Here is a 25,932-nt window from a genome sequence, read left to right as displayed (position 1 = left end):
TGGGGGGTTGGGGGGGAGCCTTTGTAAACCATATATCAATATCTGTCTGCATGTATATCAGTCCAGTCACAAATATTTGTAACTTTGGTTCACTGTGTTTAGTTAACCTTGGCTGCTAAACTTTAGTGTGTCGAGGTCAGTGTGGCATGAATCAGTTACTTCACTTTGTAAATGGTTTCATTGGTTTTGCTGAACAGAAGTAACGTAGTCCCAAGAGGAGGATGTCCAAACACAAGAGTGGTGACTGTCATTCTGACCTGTAAGCTCTGTCATATTTCAGTGAGGTGACAGCTCTTTGCTGATGAGCATGCTTAGTTAGCAGTCAAAGGGTTCTTCATTTGAACTTGTGGGCTGCAATTCCCACATTCATTCACATGCATGAGTGGGTTTTTACGTATATGACTGATTTCACCCCGCCTTGTTGGCAGCCCTACTCCTATTTTTGGGGCTGTGCATGCTGGGGGTATTTTTGTTTCCATAACCCACCACTGACATGGATTACAGGATATTTAACATGTATATCTGATCTGCATGCATATACATGCAACGTTCAGGCACAGCAGGTCTGCACATATGTTGATGTGGGAGACTGGAAAAAAATTCCCCACCCTTACCCCACCAGGTTTGCCATAATTGGGGATGGAACTCGGGCAAGAAACCAGCGCTCTTACCATTCTGTCGTGGCACCAGTTGGTGGTGGTGTGTTGTGCTGTGTGTGTGTGCAGGGTCTGTTCTGTGACATAGTGCTGGACTGTGCTGTGTGTGTGCAGGGTCTGTTCTGTGACATAGTGCTGGACTGTGCTGTGTGTGTGCAGGGTCTGTTCTGTGACATAGTGTTGTGTTGTGTGTGTGTAGGGTCTGTTCTGTGACATAGTGTTGTGTTGTGTGTGTGTGCAGGGTCTGTTCTGTGACATAGTGTTGTGTTGTGTGTTCTGTGACATAGTGTTCGTGTTGTGTGTGTGCAGGGTCTGTTCTGTGACATAGTGCTGGACTGTGCTGTGTGCAGGGTCTGTTCTGTGACATAGTGCTGTGCTGTGTGTGTGCAGGGTCTGTTCTGTGACATAGTGCTGTGCTGTGTGTGTGTGCAGGGTCTGTTCTGTGACATAGTGCTGTGTTGTGTGTGTGTGCAGGGTCTGTTCTGTAACAGAGTGCTGTGTTGTGTGTGTGCAGGGTCTGTTCTGTGACATAGTGTTGTGTTGTGCTGTGTGTGTGCAGGGTCTGTCCTGTGACATAGTGCTGTGTTGTGCTGTGTGTGTGTGCAGGGTCTGTTTTGTGACAGTGCTGTGCTGTGTGCAGGGTCTGTTCTGTGACAGAGTGCTGTGCTGTGTGTGTGTGCAGGGTCTGTTCTGTGACATAGTGTTGTGTTGTGCTGTGTGTTTGCAGGGTCTGTTCTGTGACATTGTGCTGTGCTGTGTGTGTGCAGGGTCTGTTCTGTGACCTAGTGCTGGACTGTGCTGTGTGCAGGGTCTGTTCTGTGACATTGTGCTGTGCTGTGTGTGTGCAGGGTCTGTTCTGTGACGTGCGGCAGCTGATGGCCTACATCAAGGAGGTTCACGGGGGCACGTACCGGCGCGTGGCACTGAGCGGACTACTGGACACCCTGCAGAAACTGCGGCGTGAAGCCGTGCAGAGGGAACGGGAAAACAAACACAAGACCAGCACTCCCATCAGGTTTTTTTTCTTTTAAAACACTACCAGCTCATTATGGAGATGCATATAACTTTGTTTGACTGTGGGGCTTGGGTTTCAAAAAGTAAGTTTTATCTTTTAAAACATTACAAACCCACACATATATAATATAAACTCATATAGCATTGCTAGACTGTGGGGTTTGGGTTTCAAAAAGTAAGTTTTATCTTTAAAACACCACAAGCCCATACATATGTAATAGAACCACATGCAGCATTGCTAGACTGTGGGGCTTGGTTTCAAAAAGTATATTTATCTTACTACAACATAGATATATAATGACTCATATAGCATTGTTAGGCTGTGTAGCTTGGGTTTAAAAAAGGTAGGTTTTATCTTACTATCCCATAGATGTATAATAGAAACTCATAGATTGTTAGACTGGGTTTCAAAAAGTAGGTTTTATCTTGCTTGCCCACAGATAAAGGAACGCAAATAGCATTGTTTGTCTGTGTGGCTTGGGTTTCAAAAAGTAGTTTTATTTTTTTTTAAACACTACTAGCGCATTGCTGTATGACAGGAAAACATACAACATTGTAAGACTACGGGGCTTGGGTTTTAAAAAGTAGGTTTATCTTTTAAAACACTATGAACCCATATGTTACATAACGAAAACGCATATAGCATTGTTAGACTGTGGGGCTTGGGTTTCATAAAGTAGGTTTTATCTTTTATACACAACTAACCCATAGATAAATAATAGAAACACATATAGCACTATTAGACTTGAGGCCAACCGAGTTCTCTGCCATCTGGTATTATTACAAAAATCTGCTTAGAGAAAAATCTGGACTCCATTTTGCTTCTTATTTGTATCTGTATTTTTGTGTTGTATATGTTGTAGACCTTGCACATTTATCTTGCATGTACTTACAGCACTCAGAACACCATTAAAAAACGTAAGTTTCCAAATGATTTGAATGTACTCCTTTTTTTTTTTTTTTTTTTTTACTTCCACTGAAAGAAAACCTTGAAAAAGTTGATTTTTTGTATGTGTGTGTGTTTCTTTACTGAATGTCCATGTGTGAAAAAAAAAAAAGAAATGATTTTAAAAACCAGGGGAAAATGAGATAAAAAAATTTGGACTTACCTTGGTTCAGACTGTGTCTCTTTCATTCTTTTTGCCGAGATGTTTGTACGGTAGCATTTTCTTTTGTGAGACAGTTTCACCATGCCATTTGATTGGCTGAGGTGGACTTTCAGTCTGACCTTACTTTTCAACCCTGACTTACATCGAATTTACATTGAACAGTGTCGCAATTAACATTACAATAATTAACCAACAATAATCAACCAGAAGTTAACTGCCCATGTTGAAGTGTGGACACTGTGACAGGAGAACGACCTCGGTGACCTCGGAGAGCGGGGACGAGAAAGAGCCGACACCCTCTCCAGGACTTCCCAGCCAGGATGAACACACCTTGAACAGTGGGGGTGGGGGTGGCGGCGCCAGTGGGGGTGGCGGGGGCAAGACACGCCGATCCATCTTTAGGAAGAGGCTGACCAAGGTTTGGACAGTACTGACACTGCTAAAATGATGACTACTGACACTGCTAAAATGATGACTACTGACACTGCTAAAATGATGACTACTGACACTGCTAAAATGATGACTACTGACACTGCTAAAATGATGACTACTGACACTGCTAAAATGATGACCACTGACACTGCTAAAATGATGACTACTGACACTGCTAAAATGATGACTTCTGACACTGCTAAAATGATGACTACTGACACTGCTAAAATGATGACCACTGACACTGCTAAAATGATGACTACTGACACTGCTAAAATGATGACTTCTGACACTGCTAAAATGATGACTACTGACACTGCTAAAATGATGACAGTATGTAATGTGTTTAGAAAGCTCTGAATCTTGTGTGGAGACACAGCAAACTCCTTACTGTCACACCCATGCACAACTGAACTGAAGGGATGAAGGACAAAATTGATTAATACATGTTGATAGAAGGCTAGAGGACGGGTGCAATAGCCGAGTGGTTAAAGCATTGGACTGTCAATCTGAGGGTCCCGGGTTCGAATCACGGTGACGGCGCCTGGTGGGTAAAGGGTGGAGATTTTTCCGATATCCCAGGTCAACATATGTGCAGACCTGCTAGTGCCTGAACCCCCTTCGTGTGTATATGCAAGCAGCAGATCAAATACGCACGTTAAAGATCCTGTAATCCATGTCGGCTTTCGGTGGGTTATGGAAACAAGAACATACCCAGCATGCACACCCCCGAAAACGGAGTATGGCTGCCTGCATGGCGGGATAAGATCGGTCATACACATAAAAGCCCACTCGTGTACATACGAGTGAACGCAGAAGAAGAAGGAGGCTAGAGAATCTATGGACATAAAGAGTGAGGTGGAAGAGGGGTTGTTTCGAAAAGGGGTTGATTTTTAAGGCCAGACTTCCAAGGAGCTGAGTGCAGAGATTTGCTGAAGTGAAAGTAGGGAGATTGTTCCAAGTGTAAGGTCCAGAGACACATATGTTGCTCTGGAAGATTGGAAAAATCTCCACCTTTTCATCCACCATGTGTGTTAAAACCAGGAAGAAGGAAATGACATCTTGTATTGGTATGATTTCGGTTGGTCGGTACTCTTTCATTTTCTTGGTGGATATTGATCCAGTTGTCCAGTATTTATATATTCAGAAGATATTGATTAATTTTAGTACCAGTTGAAAACAGTGTGTTGTTCTGAACCAGTTATAAATCATTTGTTAACAGTTAGGAAATCTACAGTCTTAGCATATCACTTTTTTTTCTATATTGGATTTTTTTCAATTACTTTATTTTGCGGGTGGTTAGTAGGTGCATCAGTGATAAAATCATAAAGACCTTAGGCCAGTGGTGAAGAAAATGGCAAGCTAGTAGCAGCTAGACTTTTAGCAGCAATAGAAAAAAGCCTTAGAGTGAGACTGACATCAGTAGGAAGAAGGGGAATGGGTGTTCGGTGAATTCTTTTGTTAACATCCTCTGTGAAGGTAGAAAAAGTGAGGTCAAACTCCAGATTTTCAGTATCCAAATTCACACACTAAAAAATGAACAAACAAAGAAACAAAATACTTACTAATTTTTTGTATGAAATTACCCTGAAAATGGTTTTAAAAATGAAAAGGAAATGACTATATTTATGAAGACATTATTGTTGCAGAATAGTAACTATGACTCCAGTCTTTGTACTAATACGCTCCATCATTATAAAGCGATGACTGAAACTTGCCAATCATTGCTGTTCCAGCATGCTCCATCATTATAATGTAATGACTAAATCCTTTATATTGGCTGATGTATCAGTACTCTCCATCTTTATAAAGAAGTGACTCAAATCTCTTTCCAGTCGTTGATGTTCCAGTACGCGGCCAGCGACTCGGAGATTCTGGAGGACAGTGGACCCGGCAGCCAAGGGAAGCTAAGCCCCAGAACCAGCATCTCAGCCGCTGAGGATGATCCCCCTTCAGGCACCAACACCCCACGACGACGCTTCAGCAAGTTCAACCTGGGTTCGTACATCAGAACAGTAGACAGTCTTTCAGTGAAGGGAAAGATAGGAAATGTGAGTAAATTTAGCCATTTGGCTACGCGGGTTTCAGGAATGAAAGATGGTTGCCAGATTGGAGGGCATTGCATGCAGAAAGGTGATATACAAAAGGAGGTCACTAGCCACAGCTATTTTTTTTATTTCTCAGCTTCAGCGGAGTGGTATTTTTCACAAGATGGGAATAAGATCCCTGCCATAGTCTGCACCGGTGGGTGACGGTGAGTGCTAGAGTAAACTTGTTTGTTGGAAACAAAAATTTCTGTCTGGACTGATCATGGCTTCAGTTAATGACATAGTATCCTTGATATACTGTAGAAGATGCACTTGTGTGCATGCACATGCATTTTTTTTTCTCATGACCTGTCCACACTGTATGCCCTTCTATGTATCTCTTGGCTAAGTATGCTTAAAACCTCTCTGTCTTTCCATCTTTAAAATCACTTTCCATGTACATTTCATGTTTTTATTTCAAAATGAGTTTCTATGTCATACTGTTACCGAGGCCACTGGTCAATTCCTGACAGTGGAAATGGCATGCTGTATTTGGACAAGAGAAAGTTAAAAATGCTTTTGATAAGTGAATAAACAAACATATTTATAAATAAGCATGTAAATATGCATGTGTCCACACACGCAGAAGATGAATTACACATGTTAGAGACCATATGCGTTAAAGATTCTGTGACCTGCGTCAGCATTCCATGGATCATGGAAACAGGAACACACCCAACATGTGTGATGTGACAGTCAGTAATAGAGTGAGTCAGTAATGGAAAAAGAAAAAGCGATTGATAATTGATCCAGCAAACACTTCAATAAATTAAACTGTCGTAGGATGCAGCATGAAAAATGAAATTTTGGATGAATATTCTTACAACATCAACAACTTCTACATAAACCACAGAGATAAAGACAACACATTGGAAACAAGAAGACTAGCAACAAAGCATTTATTAAATTACACAGTCTATACCATGACCCTCTGGGGTAGACAGAGGCAGGGGTCCAAATCCTGTCCTGTGTGAAACAGTACTCCGCCCAAGCAGAGAAATCTAAAGTAGCTGCAGCTAGTGACCTCCCTTAATATATTACCTCCCTTTTGATAATGTGTGCAGAGTCCTCTTTTTCGGCAGCCATCTTCCATTCCTGCAACCTGTACACCAAGTGATTTCGATTGTTGGAACTAAGGCTGCTGTCACATGTTATAATGTCTTCTAACAGAACACACAACTCTGGCTTATTTGGGTGATGAGACTAAAATTAAGCCCAGATGGCAATCAGACATACTGTTTATTTTTTACTCACTTGTGTAAACAAAGTGAGTCTATGTTTTAACCCGGTGTTCGGTTGTCTGTGTGTGTGTGTGTGTGTCCGTGTGTCCGTGGTAAACTTTAACATTGACATTTTCTCTGCAAATACTTTGTCAGTTGACACCAAATTTGGCATAAAAATAGGAAAAATTCAGTTCTTTCCAGTCATCTTGTTTAAAACAATATTGCACCTCTGGGATGGGCACAAAAAAATAAAAAAGAAGCCTAATTATATGCAAACTGCATTTACTGTTATATTTATATTTTTTGTATTCTCTAAACTTGGCACTTTGACCTCTTATTCTGACACAACAAGAGGAGTCATTATTATCATTTTTTGTTCAAACAGGAACTTCTTTTGCTAAGCATGGAATTTTTATTTATTTTGCAAACGTTTTGGTGCAGATAGTAAAAAAGGGAAATTACTCTGTAATTAATGCTAGGGGACTTAATTTATCACAAGTGAGTCTTGAAGGCCTTGCCTCTCTTGTTCTACCTGTCTTTAATGAGTCCCACCTGGGGGTGATTTGTTTTCTGATAAATCCTTCACCTCAGCATTGGAGCTTATAGAAAAGGTAAAGGGGATAATTTTCCTACCACCCTGGTACCAGCAACACCCCCTGCAGCTTTTAACTGTGCACAGGATGAGGAATAACTGTAAGGAGGAGGGTGGCAGCATGGTTAAGAAGCTTATCTGCCATCACTATGTTCCTGAGGGTCTGGGTTTGAATCCTGGTCTCATCCTTTCTACCAAGTGTGACTGGAAATCAGAGCGAGTGTCTAGTCATTTAGATGTGATGATGAATTGAAGTCCCTTGTGGTGCATGCACTTAGTACATTGAATGATAATAATAATAAATGGTATTTATATAGCGCTGAATCTTGTGCAGAGACAAATCAAAGCGCTTTCACACCAGTCATTCACACACATGCATAACTCTATAATCGAAGAAACTGAAGGCAAGGAAGGGGCAGGGAAGGGAGGCTGTTTTGGGAAGAGGAGGGTTTTAAGGCCAGACTTGAAAGAGCAGAGTGTGGAGACTTGACGAAGCGAAAGAGCAAGTTCATTCCAATTGCAAGGTCCAGAGACAGAAAAAGAACGGCGGCCAACAGTCGAGTGTTTGAATCTGGGTATGCGTAAACAGAACTCCTGCAACAAAAATGTTGTCGCCTGGCAAAATACTCTAGAAGAAATGCACTATAATAGGTGATGATGGGCGCAATAGCCGAGTGGTTAAAGCGTTGGACTTTCAATCTGAGGGTCCCGGGTTCGAATCATGGTGACGGTGCCTGGTGGGTAAAGGGTGGAGATTTTTACGATCTCCCAGGTCAACATGTGCAGACCTGCTAGTGCCTGAACCTCCTTTGTGTGTATACGCAAGCAGGAGATCAAATACGCATGTTAAAGATCCTGTAATCCATGTCAGCGTTCGGTGGGTTATGGAAACAAGAACATACGCAGCATGCACACCCCGGAAAGCAGAGTATGGTTGCCTGTATAGCGGGGTAAAAACGGTCATACACGTAAAAGCCCACTCGTGTCCATACAAGTAAACATAGGAGTTGCACCCCATGAACGCAGAAGAAGAAGAAGGTACACAAATATATATATGCATGCACTCAAAGCCTTACCTTGTGCGTTTGGTTAAGTTAGTTGGTCAGGCATCTGCCTGGCAGATGTGGTGTCGTGTCTAATGATTTTGTCCGAACGCAGCGATGGCTCCTTGAGAAACTGAAACTGTGCGCAGGATGGAGACGCCAGACCAAGTCTGACCACGAAGACGACCAGGGGGACGGAGGGCTGGACCGGCGGGAGAGCAAGAGCGACCTTCAGGTTCACCGCACCAGGACCCGCATGTCTTTCCGCACCGCCAGTCACGCCACGCTTAGCTTCCTGTCTGCACGCAAACGCATCGAGGACGGCATCAAGACCTTTGGGAAGAAGATGATCCGCCGAGGCAGTGCTGATGGTGGGTTGGTGGTTTTGTGTTCCTGTTTATATGGTTAATGAAAGATAATGATACATAGTACTTACATTGCCCAAGCTGTGGTGGGTTTGAAGCACCCCCCTTTGAAGCAGTACATAGACAAACAGAATGGCATTGAACGGCACATGATGACATACAAGAAAAGAATGATACAGGTTGCAAATATGATTCATCACATAACCCCCCCCCCCAACCCCCACACACAAATTGTATGTTTGCATGCATGTGTTTGTGTGTATGTGTGTGTGATAAATATATGTGTGTGTGTATACATGTAAAACACTCTCGTAGGAAGACAAAAGAAAAGAAAAAAGAAGATGGCATTGCGCTCTTCCTGTGGAAAGCTGCCAGAATTTTACACAGAGTACAATACAGTACAGTACAATGCACTATACTACACTACACTGCACTGCACTACACTACACTACACTACAATACAACACAATACAATCCAGTCCAGTACAGTACAGTACAATACAATACAATGCAACACAACAGAGTACAATCCAATACAGTATAATACAGTGCAGTGCAGTGCAGTACAATACAATACAGTACAGTACAGTACAGTACAATGATACAGTAGGGTTCACAACATCATGATTTCAGACCTGCAGCAGCAGAGGTCGGGGCGGGGTCAGGAGGCCGGGTCCGAACTGCTGGTGCTTCGGGAGAAGAAGTTGGTGGACCGCTTCCTGATCAAGTCGGGCATGCTGCGTTTCTCCTTCCTCCTCGAGTGCTGCCACCCAGGGTCATTTCCCGACCCCCAGCTACTGGCCGCCATGCTGGATCTGGTGGGTTGGTGTGGAATGTGTGAGAGAGTGGGGCGTGGGTGTGGGTTATGTGGAGTGCTGCTACCATCCAGGGTCATTTTTCCCTGACTCTTAGCAACTGGCCGTCATGTTGGATCTGGTGGGTGGGAGGTGTGTGTGTGTGTGTGTGAGGGGGGGGGGTGAGAGTGGGTGGTGGGTGAATAGAATACTTTTTATTGTCATAAAACCTTAAAGTTTATAAGACACAATGAAACATAAACATGAGCATATTAAGAAGAGAAACATTCATGAACAAATTTCGCCAGCCTTGGCTGTATTTCTGTTAGAAGGATCAATTCACTAGGCTTTGCATTTGGACGACATATATTGATTAGGAATCTGTGTCTGTAAGTATTGTACTTTACACAATTGTCTAAAAGGTGAATCTCATCTTCTGAACTGTTACAAGTATCACACAGTCTTTGTTCTTTCGGTGTATTTTTATATCTTCCCTGTTCGATTTGTAAGTCATGGGTGCTGATTCGTGTGTGTGGGATGGGGGATGTGTGGAGTGCTGCCATCCAGGGTCATCCCCTGACCCTCGGCTCTTGGCTGCCATGTTGGATATGGTGGGTGAGTGGTGTGTGTGTGTGTGAGGGGGGGGGAGAGTGGGTGGTGGGTGTGTGGAGTGTTGCTATCCTGGGTCGTTCCCTGACCTTCAGCTTCTGGCTGCCATCCTGGATCTGGTGGGTGGGAGATGTGGTGGTTTATGTTTGTGTGGGGGTAGGGGGATGGTAGGTGGGTTGGCAGTGGGGTGTTGTGTGTGTTGCTGTTTCCCAGGGTCCTTCCCTAACCCCAAGCTACTGGCAGCCATGCTGAATTTGGTGGGGGGGGGGGGGGAGATTTGTGGATGGAGTGCTGCCACAACATTCTCAGACCCTCAGCTCCTGGCTGCCATGCTGGATCTGGTGGGTGAGGGGGGGGGTGTGTGTGTGGGATGGGGGATGTGTGGAGTGCTGCCATCCAGGGTCATCCCTTGACCCTCAGCTCTTGGCTGCCATGTTGGATTTGGTAGGTGAGTGGTGTGTGTGTGTGGGGGGGGGGGGGGAGGGATCAGAATAAGAATCAGTGTTGGAAATGGAATACAACTAAAAAATAAAATAAAATAAAATAAAAATTAAAAAATTTAAAAAACCAAGAAAACAAACGGACAACTGAGAAACATTACCAGGATCTGTCAAAATTTCCCTTTTCCCCCACCCCAACCTTCTGTTGTGTGTGTCATGGCCTATGACCAGTTTGCAATAAGCAACGGAGTGTTAAATGATTCCTCACCATTTACTTTTTGTACTCGTGAAATAACAAAAGAATTACGTGTTCTGTACGTACCTGTGCACCTATACTTACACTTGACAGGAAGCTCCGGTGGTTGCGAGGGCAGCGGTTCTCCTGGAGTGCTGCCACTTCATCCATCGCTGTAACCGTGGCGACTGGCCCAGCTGGATGAAGCACAACCTGCCCAGTTTCCGGCACAACGTCAACGCTCTCCAGAACCGCGGTCAGCCCTCTGGGTACCGCCGGAACCTGGTGATGCAGCGGGCTGCCGGCAGGCTCTTCTACTCCTGGGCTGAGGTCAGAGCGCAGGAGGATTTAAAAACGAAAAAGAAAATAATGACAGTTATTATTGATACTTTTATAGCTCTGATCAGGTTGTTATTATCAGGTGGAGTGATGGCCTAGAGGTGACGCGTCCGCCTAGGAAGCGAGAGAATCTGAGCGCGCTGGTTCGAATCACGGCTCAGCTGCCGATATTTTCTCCCTCCACTAAACCTTGAGTGGTGGTCTGGACGCTAGTCATTTGCATGAGACGATAAACCAAGGTCCCGTTGTTCAGCATGCACTTAGCGCACGTAAAAGAACCCACGGCAACAAAAGGGTTGTTCCTGGCAAAATTCTGTAGAAAAATTCACTTCGATAGAAAAAACAAATAAAATTGCACCCAGGAAAAAATACAAAAAAAATGGGTGGCGCTGTAGTGTAGCGACGCGCTCTCCCTGGGGAGAGCAGCCCGAATTTCACACAGAGAAATCTTGTGATACAAAAGAAATATAAATACAAATATTATTGATACTTAACTAGCCCCTATCTTCAGTCAGCAGACTGTTATTATTGATACTTTTATAGCTCTTATCTTCAGTCAGAGAGCAGACTGTTATTATCGATACTTTTATAGCTCTTATCTTCAGTCAGAGAGCAGACTGTTATTATTGATACTTTTATAGCTCTTATCTTCAGTCGGAGATCAAACCCTAAGTGCTTTACAATCACCTGCCAGGATAGAGCCCACTGACAGCTGCCTTTAACTCTTTCACCCCGCCTAGTTTATGTGTGAAAAACACTCCTCAGTGCCAGATATTTTAAACTCAGTGCTCTCAGTCAAACAATTAAGTTCATGTCAAAACAACACCAGTCCACTTCAAACTGACTCAAGGGATGAAGGTTAGTCTTTGCTCTACTGCTCAGGAAATGTGATAGATGGTCCGTTCAACATGGCCACTTGATGTCAACTAAAGTCACCTATGGCAGTGAACTGTCTAGTCGACTCAAGTCGCCTTTGGCAGTGAAAGAGTTCAACATTCATCACTTCTTTCCTGTGTCAGGCTTTTAGTCACACACACAGGTACACACACAAAAAAATGGTATGTACATTTGTGTAGTGCCACGTATACGCATTTGAAACTTAGATATGATGCCAATAATACTGTTATGTTTGAGTTTACCTTTGCTTGTTTTGTGAACTTAGGTTGCACTGGGGTCAAACTCAGGATTGTCAGATTGGAAGTCTAAACTTCAGCCTTTTGGCTGCTGTCAATAGTGATAGGATGTCTGGTTTTGTTTGCAATATTCTGAGGCTTGATGAACTTGTTTAGGTGTATTTTTCATCAGTTTTGAAATACACCATCTTGGTATTTATAGTCAGTAATTCTGTACACCCTTTTTTAGCTCTTGAGTTTTGATGACTTTTTGGTGAACTATGCTGGAAACAAGCTTTTGGAAACCGTTTTTAATCTTCACACTTTGTGAATGTGTGTGTGACATTTTGCAGACAAACTGCAGAATGAGTGTGACATTTTGGAGAGTGTGTGACATTTTGCAGAATGTGTGTAATGTTTAGCACAATGTGTGTGACATTTTCCAGAATGTGAGTGTCATTGTGCTGAATGTGTATGACATTTCCCAGAATGTGTGTGTCGTTGTGCTGAATGTGTGTGACATTTTCCAGAATGTGAGTGTCAGTGTGCTGAATGTGTGTGATGTTTTACAAAATGTGAATGTCATTGTGCTGAATGTGTGTGACACTTTCCAGAATGTGTCATTGTGGTGAATGTGTGTGACGTTTTCCAGAATGTGTCATTGTGCTGAATGTGTGTGACGTTTTCCAGAATGTGAGTGTCATTGTGCTGAATGTGTGTGACATTTTCCAGAATGTGAGTGTCGTTGTGCTGAATGTGTGTGACATTTTCCAGAATGTGTCATTGTGGTGAATGTGTGTGACGTTTTCCAGAATGTGAGTGTCATTGTGCTGAATGTGTGTGACATTTTCCAGAATGTGTCATTGTGGTGAATGTGTGTGACGTTTTCCAGAATGTTAGTGTCATTGTGCTGATTGTGTGTGACGTTTTCCAAAATGTGAGTGTCATTGTGCTGAATGTGTGTGACATTTTCCAGAATGTGTCATTGTGGTGAATGTGTGTGACATTTTCCAGAATGTGTCATTGTGGTGAATGTGTGTGACGTTTTCAGAATGTGAGTGTCATTGTGGTGAATGTGTGTGATGTTTTCCAGAATGTGAGTGTCATTGAGCTGAATGTGTGTGACGTTTTCCAGAATGTGAGTGTCGTGCTGAATGTGTGTGACATTTTCCAGAATGTGAGTGTCGTTGTGCTGAATGTGTGTGACGTTTTCCAGAATGTGAGTGTCATTGTGCTGAATGTGTGTGACATTTTCCAGAATGTGAGTGTCATTGTGCTGAATGTGTGTGACATTTTCCAGAATGTGTCATTGTGGTGAATGTGTGTGACATTTTCCAGAATGTGTCATTGTGGTGAATGTGTGTGACGTTTTCCAGAATGTGAGTGTCATTGTGCTGAATGTGTGTGACATTTTCCAGAATGTGTCATTGTGGTGAATGTGTGTGATGTTTTCCAGAATGTGAGTGTCATTGAGCTGAATGTGTGTGACGTTTTCCAGAATGTGAGTGTCGTGCTGAATGTGTGTGACATTTTCCAGAATGTGAGTGTCGTTGTGCTGAATGTGTGTGACGTTTTCCAGAATGTGAGTGTCATTGTGCTGAATGTGTGTGACATTTTCCAGAATGTGAGTGTCGTTGTGCTGAATGTGTGTGACATTTTCCAGAATGTGAGTGTCATTGTGCTGAATGTGTGTGACATTTTCCAGAATGTGAGTGTCATTGTGCTGAATGTGTGTGACATTTTCCAGAATGTGAGTGTCATTGTGCTGAATGTATGTGACGTTTTCCAGAATGTGAGTGTCGTGCTGAATGTGAGTGACATTTTCCAGAATGTGTGTCATTGTGCTGAATGTGTGTGACATTTTCCAGAATGTGTGTCATTGTGCTGAATGTGTGTGACATTTTCCAGAATGTGTGTCATTGTGCTGAATGTGTATGATGTTTTCCAGAATGTGTCATTGTGCTGAATGTGTGTGACATTTTCCAGAATGTGTGTCATTGTGCTGAATGTGTATGATGTTTTCCAGAATGTGTGTCATTGTGCTGAATGTGTGTGATGTTTTCCAGAATGTGAGTGTCATTGTGCTGAATGTGTGTGACATTTTCCAGAATGTGTCATTGTGCTGAATGTGTGTGACATTTTCCAGAATGTGTGTCATTGTGCTGAATGTGTATGACGTTTTCCAGAACTTGGGACTGCAGCTGGAGTACATCCTGGCCAAAGAACACGCTGATCGCCTGTCTGTCATTGATGACATCAAAGATGACAATCGTCGCAAAGAACTGAGGACAGAAGACGAGGAGGAAGACTTCCTTGACGAAGGTAGAAATACTGAAGTCATTTAGATGAGACGTTAAACCAAGGTCCTGTGTGTAGCATGCACTTAATGCACATAAAAGAAGCCTGCAAACTCTTTGAGAGCAACAAGTGAGTAGTTCTTGGTAAAGATTCACTGTAAAATCCACTTTAATAGATGTGTGTTTGTGTGTGCGTGTGTGACTGAAACCTGACTGAATGACAGAGTAAACTTATGATGAGCGCCTGAAGGCAGCTGTCAACTCTACCTAGGTGAGGAGCTGTATTGAAATGACCCCGTGTTTGACACTTATGCATATGCAGTTTAATTCAAGTACATGCGACTGTTTCAGCTTCTGTCAAGCCACGAGTCACAGACTGTCTCTGCTGAGGACAGGTGCCATATCAGTATCTGTAATGACAATGACAATGTTCCAGCCTCTATCAACCCACGAGTCACAGACTGTCTGTGACTGAGGATAGGCGCCATATCAGTATCTGTAATGATAATGGTAATGTTCCAGCCTCTATCAACCCACGAGTCACAGACTGTCTGTGAGTCTGGATAGGTGCCATATCAGTATCTGTAATGACAATGACAATGTTCCAGCCTCTATCAACCCACGAGTCACAGATTTTCTGTGAGTCTGGATAGGTGCCATATCAGTATCTGTAATGACAATGACAGTGTTCCAGCCTCTGTCGACCCACGAGTCACAGACTGTCTGTGACTGAGGATAGGCGCCATATCAGTATCTGTAATGATAATGACAATGTTCCACGAGTCAAAGACTGTCTCTGTCCAAGGATAGGCATCATATCAGTATCTGTAATAATAATGACAAAGATAATGTTCCACGAGTCAAAGACTGTCTCTGTCCGAGGATAGGCATCATATCAGTATCTGTAATGATAACGATAATGACGCTGTTCCAGCCTCCATCAACCCGCGAGGCACGGACTGCCCCTACGCCCTGAAGATGCTGGCGTGCCTGGTGCTGCTGGAGATCACCACCTTCCTGCGGGAGACCTTCCAGTACCTGCCCCGCACCCGCAGCCAGAAGCGGGGGGATCAGGGGGTGTGGGGGGACAAGCCCCCGGCCTCCGCCCGTCGCTTCAGCAGCATCGTCAGCAGCCCCGGTCACTCCGACAAGAGCTCCGAGTCCAACATTGGAGAGCTGCCGTCTGGCATGAGTGAGTCTTGATTGGAGGGTTAGGGGGTGAGGGGGAAGTTGGGCAGGGGGGGCAGAAGAGGGGGGGGGGGGGTGTGGAGGGGGGGTGAGGAATCATCGTCAGCAGCCCCGGTCACTCTGACAAGAGCTCTGAGTCCAACATTGAAGACCTGCCATCTGGCATGAGTGAGTCTTGATTGGGGGGGGGGGGGGGGGAGTTGGAGTGCATGAGAGTAGTGCAGGGGGTGGAAGAGAGGGGCGTTTGGAAAGGATGGAGGGGGGGTGGAGAAGCATCGTCAGCAGCCCTTGTCACTCCAAGAGCTCCGATTCCAACATTGGAGAGCTGCCGTCTGGCATGAGTGAGTCTTGATTGGAGGTTCAGGGGGTGAGGGGTAGTCGGGCAGGGGGGGCAGAAGAGAGAGGGGGGATGTGAGGAATCATCGTCAGAAGCCCCAGTCACTCTGACAAGAGCTCTGAGTCCAACATTGGAGAGCTGCCATCTGGCATGAGTGAGTTTTGGTTGGGGGCTGAGGGGGAGTTGGAGAGCATGAGAATAATGCAGGGGGTGGAAGAGAGGGGCATGTGGAAAGGATGGAGGGGTGTGGAGAAGCATCGTCAGCAGCCCTTGTCACTCAAGAGCTCCGATTCCAACATTGGAGAGCTGCCACCTGGCATGAGTGAGTTTTGATTGGAGGGTTAGGGGGTGAGGGAAGTTAGGCAGGGGGGCGGAAGAGAGAGGGGCGTGTGGAAAGGGTGGAGGGGGTGTGAGGAATCATCGTCAGCAGCCCCGGTCACTGTGACAAGAGCTCTGAGTCCAGCATTGGAGAGCTGTCATCTGGCATGAGTGAGTTTTGATTGGAGGGTTAGGGGGTGAGGGAAGTTGGGCAGGGGGGCGGAAGAGAGAGGGGCGTGTGGAAAGGGTGGAGAGGGTGGAGGGGGTGTGAGGAATCATTGTCAGCAGCCCCAGTCACTCTGACAAGAGCTCCGAGTCCAAGATTGGAGAGCTGCCATCTGGCATGAGTGAGTCTTGATTGGAGGTTCAGGGGGTGAGGGGTAGCTTGGCAGGGCGGGGGGCAGAAAAGTGGGGGTTGCGGGGGTTGAAATGGTGGAGGGGGTGTGAGGAATCATCGTCAGCAGCCCCGGTCACTCTGACAAGAGCTCCGAGTCCAACATTGGAGACCTGCCGTCTGGCATGAGTGAGTCTTGATTGGGGGGTGAGGGGGAGTTGGAGTGCATGAGAGTAGTGCAGGGGGTGGAAGAGAGGGGCGTGTGGAAAGGATGGAGGGGGTGTGAGGAATCATCGTCAGCAGCCCTTGTCACTCCAAGAGCTCCGATTCCAACATTGGAGAGCTGCCACCTGGCATGAGTGAGTTTTGATTGGAGGGTTAGGGGGTGAGGGGGAAGTTGGGCAGGGGAGCAGGCGGAAGAGAGAGGGGGGGTGTGTGGAGGGGGTGTGGAGAAGCATCGTCAGCAGCTACAGTCACTCATCGTACAAGAGCTCCGAGTTCAACATTGGAGAGCTGCCATCTGGCATGAGTGAGTTTTGATTGGAGGGTTAGGGGTGAGGGGTAGAAGAGAGAGAGGGGAGGGGGAGGTGTGTGGAAAGGGTGGAGGGTATGTGGGGAAACAGTCACTGTCCCCAGACACTTCTCATACAAGAGCGCCGAGTCCAACATTGGTGATCTGCCGTCTGGCATGAGTGAGTATGGTTGGTTGGCCGGCCAACAAACTAAGCGTGAGAATACAACAACTGCGACTGATTGGGAAAGCGAAACCAAATGTTCCCACTGCATTACGGAAATTTCTGAACTCGGTCCAAGGGTAGTTACCAGGTATCACAGATAAATCTTCTTGGGTTACAAAGTGTTTAAAAAAACAAAACAAAACAAAAGAGATAGGTACGGCACAAATAAAATCATAACAAAGTGTATTGATAAATCAGCGCTTGGGGTGCAAAGTGTTAACTCATTCTAAGTCACAGCTATATGCCTGCTACAATTTCCCTGGACTAGCACAACATGAAACTTCTGCATTTAGAAATTGGGTTGTTCACTAAAATGGCGAAAATTGATGGAGAATAGTTGATTTAATCAGTCAAAGCTTCATTTTCATGCTTCCAGATTCTGAAAACGTCTCACTTTAGAGCTCCAACTGTACCAAGTAAGAATAAATGAAATCAGAACAGATATCGGTACAAGAATACTAAGTACCAGGTCCACAGGGGAAGTAATCCTGGTTCGAGTTAACTGGAGTAGAATTGATTGATTGATGTGGATACTTATATAGCGCCTATCCTCGGTCAGAGACCAAGCTCTAAGCGCTTTACATACACGGGGACATTTGCACCACAGGCTGCCTACCTGGGTAGAGCCGACTGACGGCTGCCACTGGGCGCTCGTCATTCATTTCCTGTGTCATTCAGTCAGATTTCAGACACACACACATACACACTCAGACAGACATGTAACATTTTACATGTATAACCGTTTTTTGTTTTTTTTATTTACCCCGCCATGTAGGCAGCCATACTCCGTTTTCGGGGATGTGCATGCTGGGTATATTGTTTCCATAACCCACCGAACGCTGACATGGATTACAGGATCTCTAACGTGCATATTTGATCTTCTGCGTGCGCATACACACGAAGGGGGTTCAGGCACTAGCAGGTCTGCACATATGTTGACCTGGGAGATCGGAAAAATCTCCACCCTTTTCCCACCAGGTGCACCGAGATTCGAACCCAGGACCCTCAGATTGAAAGTCCAGCGCTTTAACCATTCGGCTATTGCACCCGTCATGAATGAATTAAAGAAGAAGATATGTAGGGAACTGAAAATGATTGGAAAAAAAATGATTGTGCCAGGTGGGGTGGGCAGCCCAGTGGATCGCAAGATCAGCTTTGCCGTGCTGACGGAGCGCTCCGACTCCTTCCACAGCAGCACCACCTCCCTCTCCGCCATGGACTCCACCGCTCCCTTCTCCGACGACAAGAAGGATGTGCGAAGTGAGTGGTGTGGGAAGTGTGTGTGTTTGTGTTTGTCGCTTCTTTGTTTATATGAGGTGTATGTGTGTTTATGTCTGTCATCTCTTTGTTTGTGTAGGAGGTGTATGTGTGTTTGTGTCTGTCACATCTTTCTTTGTGTGAGGTGTATGTGTGTTTGTTTCTGTTTGTTTGTAGGAGGTGTATGTGTGTTTGTGTCTGTCATATCTTTGTTTGTGTAGGAGGCATATGTGTGTTTGTGTCTGTCACATCTTTCTTTGTGTGAGGTGTATGTGTGTTTGTAGGTGTATGTGTGTTTGTGTCTGTCATCTCTTTGTTTGTGTAGGAGGTGTATGTGTGTTTGTGTCTGTCACATCTTTCTTTGTGTGAGGTGTATGTGTGTTTGTAGGAGGTGTATGTGTGTTTGTGTCTGTCATCTCTTTGTATGTGTAGGAGGTGTATGTGTGTTTGTGTCTGTCACATCTTTCTTTGTGTGAGGTGTGTGTGTGTTTGTTTCTGTTTGTAGGAGGTGTATGTGTGTTTGTTTTTGTTTGTTTGTAGGAGGTGTATGTGTGTTTGTGTCTGTCACATCTTTCTTTGTGTGAGGTGTATGTGTGTTTGTTTCTGTTTGTAGGAGGTGTATGTGTGTGTGTTTGTTTCTGTTTGTAGGAGGTGTATGTGTGTTTGTGTCTGTCATCTCTTTGTTTGTGTAGGAGGTGTATGTATGTTTGTGTCTGTCACATCTTTCTTTGTGTGAGGTGTATGTGTGTTTGTTTCTGTGTGTTTGTAGGAGGTGTATGTGTGTTTGTGTCTGTCATCTCTTTGTATGTGTAGGAGATGTATGTGTGTTTGTGTCTGTCACATCTTTCTTTGTGTGAGGTGTGTATGTGTGTTTGTTTCTGTGTGTTTGTAGGAGGTGTAGGTTTAGAAAGGTCTTGAGGAAAATGAGAAAAAATTTCCAGGGCTGGAAAAGTCTTGGGGAAAATGTTTTGTCCTTCAGGGTCTGGAAAAATCTTGGAATTTTAATAAAACTCTTAACCATTACCATACAACAAAGAGCTATGTGCAAAAAAAAAAAAAAAAAAAAGAGATGAAAATTGAACATGGATAACTGGATATTCAACAGTCTCTTTCTTTCATCAGCGGTATAGCAGATGAAGTTTTGATTCAGATTCAATTTGTGTTTAGTATGGAAATTTTTCAGTGTGGTCTGGAAAAACTATAGATTTTTTTTTTTTTTTTTTTTTTTTTTTTTTTTTTTTTTTTGCTGCCCAGTCATTTGCACCATTTCAGTGGCATTGCTCCCACACCGTGCATTCGTTCATTCCGAGTCCCCAAAACACAGCCACACCTGGGTTCATTTGTCACACTCCCAATGTCGACAGTCCGCAGGGAACCATTGATGTTAGGTCACCAGGAGGCCACACACCAGAGGAGACCCTGCACTGAGAATTATGGAATTTTGTTTGGTTACTTCTGTGGGACTTTGTTTATACATATTATTTCTTTTTATTTGTCAATGTGGTATTCATTTTGTTTGTTTTCAGGTCGTCGGCTGGCACAGGGACGGCAGAAGCTGCTGCGTCATTTCCGACGGGGGTCAGGACACAACCTGAGCTTCCGTCATAATCGCAGTTTTAAACTGAAACGACCAGAGGGGGGAGGGGGAAGTAAGTGATTGTGTGGTGTTGAGTGTTCGTGTATGATTACATATGGTATGGACTGAAGCGTTAACGTTTGAATAAAACTGGTTCTGTCCCTTTGTATATAATTTGCCATCAGAATTTATTTTGTGTCTGTATCTTTTTTCTCTTATGTGTTGTACATTTTTATCATGATGTAATCTGTTTGGTCAGTGGGACTAAAAGCAGTGTCAACCCACTTCTGTCCCATCTTCAGGTGTTAAACAGCTGGGTTGGACTGTAAGCAACAGTGTCAACTCATTTCTGTCCCACTTTCAGATATCAACCAGCTGGGCTGGACTATAACCAATAGTGTCGTCTCACTTCTGTTCCACTCTCAGGTATCGACCAGTGAAGCTAGACCAATGTCAACTCACTTCAGATAGCTTTGCTGGACTAAAGCAACAGTGTCATCTCACTTCTGTTCCACTTTCAGGTATCAAACAGCTAAGTGAGACCAATGTCAACTCACCTCTGTCCCTTTTTTTTTTTAGGTATCAGATCGCTTTGCTGGACTAAAGCAACAGTGTCAACTTACTTCTGTCCCACTTTCAGGCATCAAACAGCTGGGCAGCTCCCGGTCGCGCAAGATCAGCAGCCACTCCCTGCAGTCGGACGCCAAGCTGGTGGAGGAGGATGGGGGTGCGACGGCCACCTTTGAGGACAACGAGTCGGTCACCATGCTGAGTGACGAGAACCAGGAGTCCCCTGTGGAGCGCGACCAGGAGGTGGAGGATGAGCACCTGTGTACCTCCCTGCCCTGGATCAAGGTCGGTGGTGGTGGTGTTCGGGGCGTGCACGTCTTGTGTTTTCACAGAATGCGAGTCTTTGTCGTAGCCTGTTGTTTCGGTTGGATATGTGTGTCTGGTGTGTGTGTGTGTGTGTGTGTGTATGAGTGTGTGTGTGATGAAAATTGTGGAAGTTTGAAACTTTGGCCTAGATCTACATTATGTGGGAAGACGTGTCCTATCTGCCGATCATTATTTTGACAACAGAACTAGACGATATATGTAATTACTGGTAGCCACTCCCATCCCCCACCACCACCCCCTGCACCCCTTCCTCCTCATCTGTTGTTTCTGGCTTAGAACCGTGGACTAAGGAGCGCCTTGACTGTATTTTGTGTCGAACAATGCGTGAGCATCTTAGTGTGTAAACAAAGCCAGTGAATGTAATAATCCTTGTCTGTGTGACTCACTGTCTGTGTAGATCTCATGTCTTGCATGCAGGAATGATTTGGCTGGTCACATGTGGTGCATGTGTGAATGGAAGTCTTGATCAGAACACATTCAGGGAAGGATTTCAATGGTCATGTGTTTATGTCTTGATCAGAACACATTGCAGGGATGATTTTGCTGGTCATGTGTGGTGCATGTGCGAAAGAAGTCTTGATCATAACATAACACGTCCCTGAAACGATTCTACTGGTGACTGGTCAGGTGGTGGTCCAGCTGGCCAACCTATCCAACTTCATCTGCACCCACCAGGGGTACTGCCACCCCAACTGTTACGAGCGACAGCGACGAAGCTGCTCTCGCCTCACGGCCGCTCTGCGCAAAATGTACGAGTCGCTGGAGTCCTCGGCGACAGAGGATTCGCGGAGTGGTACGTCGCAGAAAGAGAACATGAAGGACAAGCTGAAGAGACGGGTAAGCTGTGTTTGAGTTTTTGGTAAAAAGTCAAACGTTTTGTGAGTTTCTGGCAAAAAGTCAGTGATTGTGTCAGTTTCTGGTCAAAAGTCAGACATTTTTTTTTTTCCTTTCTTTCAGTGTTCATAGGGTGCAGTTCTCACTTGAATCTACCAGTGAGCTTTCATGTTCATGACCATTTTTACCCTACCATATAGGTAGATGTGTTCCATTTTCAGAGCAGTGCATGTTGGGTATGTTAGTATTCCTTAGCTCCCCAAACACTGATACGATTCACTGGGTCTTTGATGTACATATTTGGTGTTTTCCAAGTGCATGCATATGAAGGGGATGAAGGCACTAGCAGTTCTGCACGTATGTTGAGGAGATAGATCAGAAGGGAGCAAGGTGGCACAGTGGTTAAGACGCTTATCTGCCAGCACAGTGATCATGGGTGTCTGGGTTCAAACCCCACTCTCGCGCTTTCTCACAAGTTTGACTGGAAAATCAAACTGAGTGTCTAGTCATAAGGATGAGACGATAAAACGAGGTCTTGTGTGCAGCATGCACTTGGGGCACTGAAAAAACCCATGGCAGCAAAAGTGTTGTCCTCTGGCAAAATTATATGCTTATTTCTACAATGCTGCGTTCTCTTTAAAACGCTATTGTAAATTCTTCACACGCTTATTTCTACACTATTGCAGTTTCTTTAGGACATCATTGTTAAGGACACCTTTATTGTTAATTCACATACTCATTTCTACAACACTGTATTCTCTTCAGGACTCCATTTTCATGGTGACCTCCCCTACGAAGCGAAGGGAGAGCACTCCACTGCTGGAAAAGATCAAGACGGATGTGTCGATGACCAAACTGAAGTTGAGCTCCACCTGGAAGAAGGAGGAGAAAACGCGGGAAATCAAAGACGATTCTCCCATCTTGAAATACCTCACCTCGCAGGTAGGGCATGGTTAGCGTGTGGTGGTGGTGTGTGTTCACAGCTTTCTGCTCGCATGCATGTGTGTGTTCAAGTGCACAGGTGTTGGGTGTATGTTTAAGATAACTGGTCAGTGTGATGAAGGTTGGTGTGAATGCTGTTTTATGAACAAAACATGGTGCTTTTTTTTTTTTTTTCTTGTTTCTTTTTGTGTAGTGTGAATGAGACATGAATCTTCATTTATTTTACTATATTGTTTCTTTGTGTATTTCATGATAAGGGGATGAAAAACTGTCCACTTTTGAAACAAGTGTTAGAGAAACCAAAACAATGTTAAAAGGCGAATCAGAATGAAGTTAACAAGACCCAACTCAGCCACCCCTTATTCAGGATCCCACTGAGTGCCGGAAGAATAAACAGCCTGACCAGCTCTGACTTGTATTTTTCCATGGACAGGCTGATTCACCTTCACCTTCACCTATCCCGTAGTCTTGTGGACCGTTAGGGCACCACAGGTGATCTGGCAACCAGCATCCTCCAATCCTCTCGGTTTTCTGACCTCCTGATTGTGTCGCTCAACCTCAAGCCCGTCCATTCTGGGATGTTGTCCTCCCATCTCTTCCTCTGTCTGCCTCTCCTTCTCCCTCCTTGCACTGTGCCCTGCAGGAATGTCTTGGCAAGCCCTGATGATCTCATGACATGGCCGTACCATTTGAGCTTGCGTCTCTTGGCCAAGGTCAACAGGTCTTCGTAAGGCTGATTAGCTCAACACTGACCTGAAGAAAAAAAAATCTTATTGCGTTGCTGCCCCAGGACCAAGCAGTTTTGACTGTAGCGGTCCATGCTTCTGGTTGTGTCATGTAAAATCCTCGTTTTGCCATAATTTCAATGAAATTTTCTAATTCTGCATCCATGGAGTGATGGCCTAGAGGTAACGCGCCCACCTAGGAAGCGAGAGAATCTGAGCGCGCTGGTTCGAATCACGGTTCAGCCGCCGATATTTTCTCCCCCTCCACTAGACCTTGAGTGGTGGTCTGGACGCTAGTCATTCGGACGAGACAATAAACCGAGGTCCCGTGTGCAGCATGAACTTAGCGCACGTAAAAGAACCCATGGCAACAAAAGGGTTGGTCCTGGCAAAATTCTGTAGAAAAATCCACATCGATAGGAAAAACAAATAAAACTGCATGCAGGAAAAAATACAAAAAAAATGGGTGGCGCTGTAGTGTAGCGACGCGCTCTCCCTGGGGAGAGCAGCCCGAATTTCACACAGAGAAATCTGTTGTGATAAAAAGAAATACAAATGGAATGTTCACAGAGTGATTCATTCCCCTGAAACTGTTGTGTGGCAAAACCCTGCCTTTGTTGTGTATGGCTATGACCAAATCCGAAAGTAACAGTCAAGACCAGCAGTTTGTCGGTTGCGGTCCCTAGGTAGGATTTTGCGTGACCGACAGTTATCCAGTTATTGTAAGAAAAAAAAAGTGTTAAAATAGGAACATGTTGAGTGCCCAAACCCTTTCAATCCATTCAGCGTGTAAAGGCCCAAAACTTGATACGTAATTGGTTTAAAAGAGTGCACTGGATGCGAAAAGGAGAGCAACTGGATTTTCTTTGTTTAACATCTTTCTACTTTGGGTAATGTCAGATGTGTATGTGTGTGTGTGTTGATAAAAGGGGAATATACAAGAAAAAGATTAATTAAAATAGTGCAATCAGCATCTGATAAATATTAGAATATAACATCAGTTGTCTGACTTTGAAAAATAAATTGGTGCACTATCTGTAAGTCTCATAACAGAAACACTCCAGATTAGACTATGTCTCAGGAATCAAGTAGTCCAGTGAGTGAGGGTGTGTGTGTGTGCATGCGTGTGTCGATGTTCTTGCATGTGTGTGTTTGTGTGTGTGTGTGCATGTGCACGCTCCAGTGTGTGTACACATGTGGATGTGTGTGTGCATGTATGCGTGGCTGTGTGTGTGAACGACATGATGACCACTGCCGTGTGCACACAGGCCCAGCGGTTAACGCAGTGCCCGATGGCGATCCTGACCAAGGCGGCCCCAGTGCTGCAGGTGGAGAACTTTGTGGACATGATGCCGGTGGCCTGGGAACTGCTGCTGGAGACCGACCAGGAGCTGGCTGCCGCCGCTGGTACGTCTGTCTGCATTCATGCTGATGTCTTCTTCTTCTTCTTCTTCTTCTTCTGCGTTAGTGGGCTGCAACTCCCACGTTCACTCGTATGCACACGAGTGGGATTTTACGTGTATGACCGTTTTTACCCCGCCATGTAGGCAGCCATACTCCGCTTTCGGGGGTGTGCATGCTGGGTATGTTCCTGTTTCCATAACCCACCGAACGCTGACATGGATTACAGGATCTTTAACGTGCGTATTTGATCTTCTGCTTGCATATACACACGAAGGGGGTTCAGGCACTAGCAGGTCTGCACATATGTTGACCTGGGAAATCGTAAAAATCTCCACCCTTAACCCACCAGGCGCCGTCACCGTGATTCGAACCCAGGACCCTCAGATTGAAAGTCCAACGCTTTAACCACTCGGCTATTGCGCCCGTCATGCTGATGTTGTTGATGTTTATTGTTGTATGTTTGTATTGTGCTTTCAAACATCTCAGTTCATAATGATGGTAATGATGATAGTTTGTTTATATTGCGTTTTCACATCTCAGTTTGATAATGATGTTGATGATAATGGTTCATCTATATAGCGCTTTCAGACAGTTCATGATAATGTTGATAATGGTAGTATATTTTTGTGATGCTTTCAAAGATCTCAGTTGATAAAAATGATAATAAAAAAAAAAGGACATTCATATAGTGCTTTCAAGCATCCAGGTTCGTAATAATTTTGATAATAGTATATTTTTATAATTCTTTCAAACATTTCAGTTGATGATAATGTTGATAATAGTAGTTCATTTATATAGTGCTTTCAAACAATTGTATTACTGTTGGGAATGGCAGCATCTGAATTCATGCTGTTTGTGTGTTCATGTGTGTTTGTGGATGTGTTTGTGTGTATATGTGTATGTGTGTGTGCATGCATATGTGCGTGTGCAGGTGGGTGGGTGTGCATGTATGTGAGCGCACAAGTTTACAAGTGTCCTCAAACACAGCCCGCATGCATGTGTGCCTTTGAGTACTCATTCATGTGCGAGTACATAT

At 44.6% G+C, this 25,932-nt stretch overlaps 1 protein-coding gene across 7 annotated transcripts in view; it reads left to right on the top strand.

Annotated features, from left to right (window-relative positions):
• The window catches only part of LOC143275917 (protein unc-80 homolog), a 132,111-nt gene that overhangs the window by 10,718 nt on the left and 95,461 nt on the right, over positions 1-25,932 (top strand). For all 7 annotated transcript variants that reach the window (XM_076580248.1, XM_076580247.1, XM_076580245.1 and 4 more), the window contains exons 6-19: positions 1,505-1,671; positions 3,026-3,197; positions 5,047-5,209; positions 8,306-8,527; positions 9,155-9,339; positions 10,714-10,929; positions 14,237-14,372; positions 15,282-15,539; positions 18,381-18,521; positions 20,045-20,167; positions 20,735-20,949; positions 21,619-21,828; positions 22,591-22,767; positions 24,761-24,899. In XM_076580248.1, the coding sequence (XP_076436363.1) occupies positions 1,505-1,671; positions 3,026-3,197; positions 5,047-5,209; positions 8,306-8,527; positions 9,155-9,339; positions 10,714-10,929; positions 14,237-14,372; positions 15,282-15,539; positions 18,381-18,521; positions 20,045-20,167; positions 20,735-20,949; positions 21,619-21,828; positions 22,591-22,767; positions 24,761-24,899 (2,524 nt within the window). The remainder of the gene's footprint in view (positions 1-1,504; positions 1,672-3,025; positions 3,198-5,046; positions 5,210-8,305; positions 8,528-9,154; positions 9,340-10,713; positions 10,930-14,236; positions 14,373-15,281; positions 15,540-18,380; positions 18,522-20,044; positions 20,168-20,734; positions 20,950-21,618; positions 21,829-22,590; positions 22,768-24,760; positions 24,900-25,932) is intronic.

Source organism: Babylonia areolata, chromosome 31 (assembly GCF_041734735.1).
Source record: "Babylonia areolata isolate BAREFJ2019XMU chromosome 31, ASM4173473v1, whole genome shotgun sequence".
NCBI classification, from domain to species: Eukaryota; Metazoa; Mollusca; class Gastropoda; order Neogastropoda; family Buccinidae; genus Babylonia; species Babylonia areolata.
Note: the sequence above shows the minus strand (reverse complement) of the source record. Positions and strands in the feature narration are given on the sequence as shown.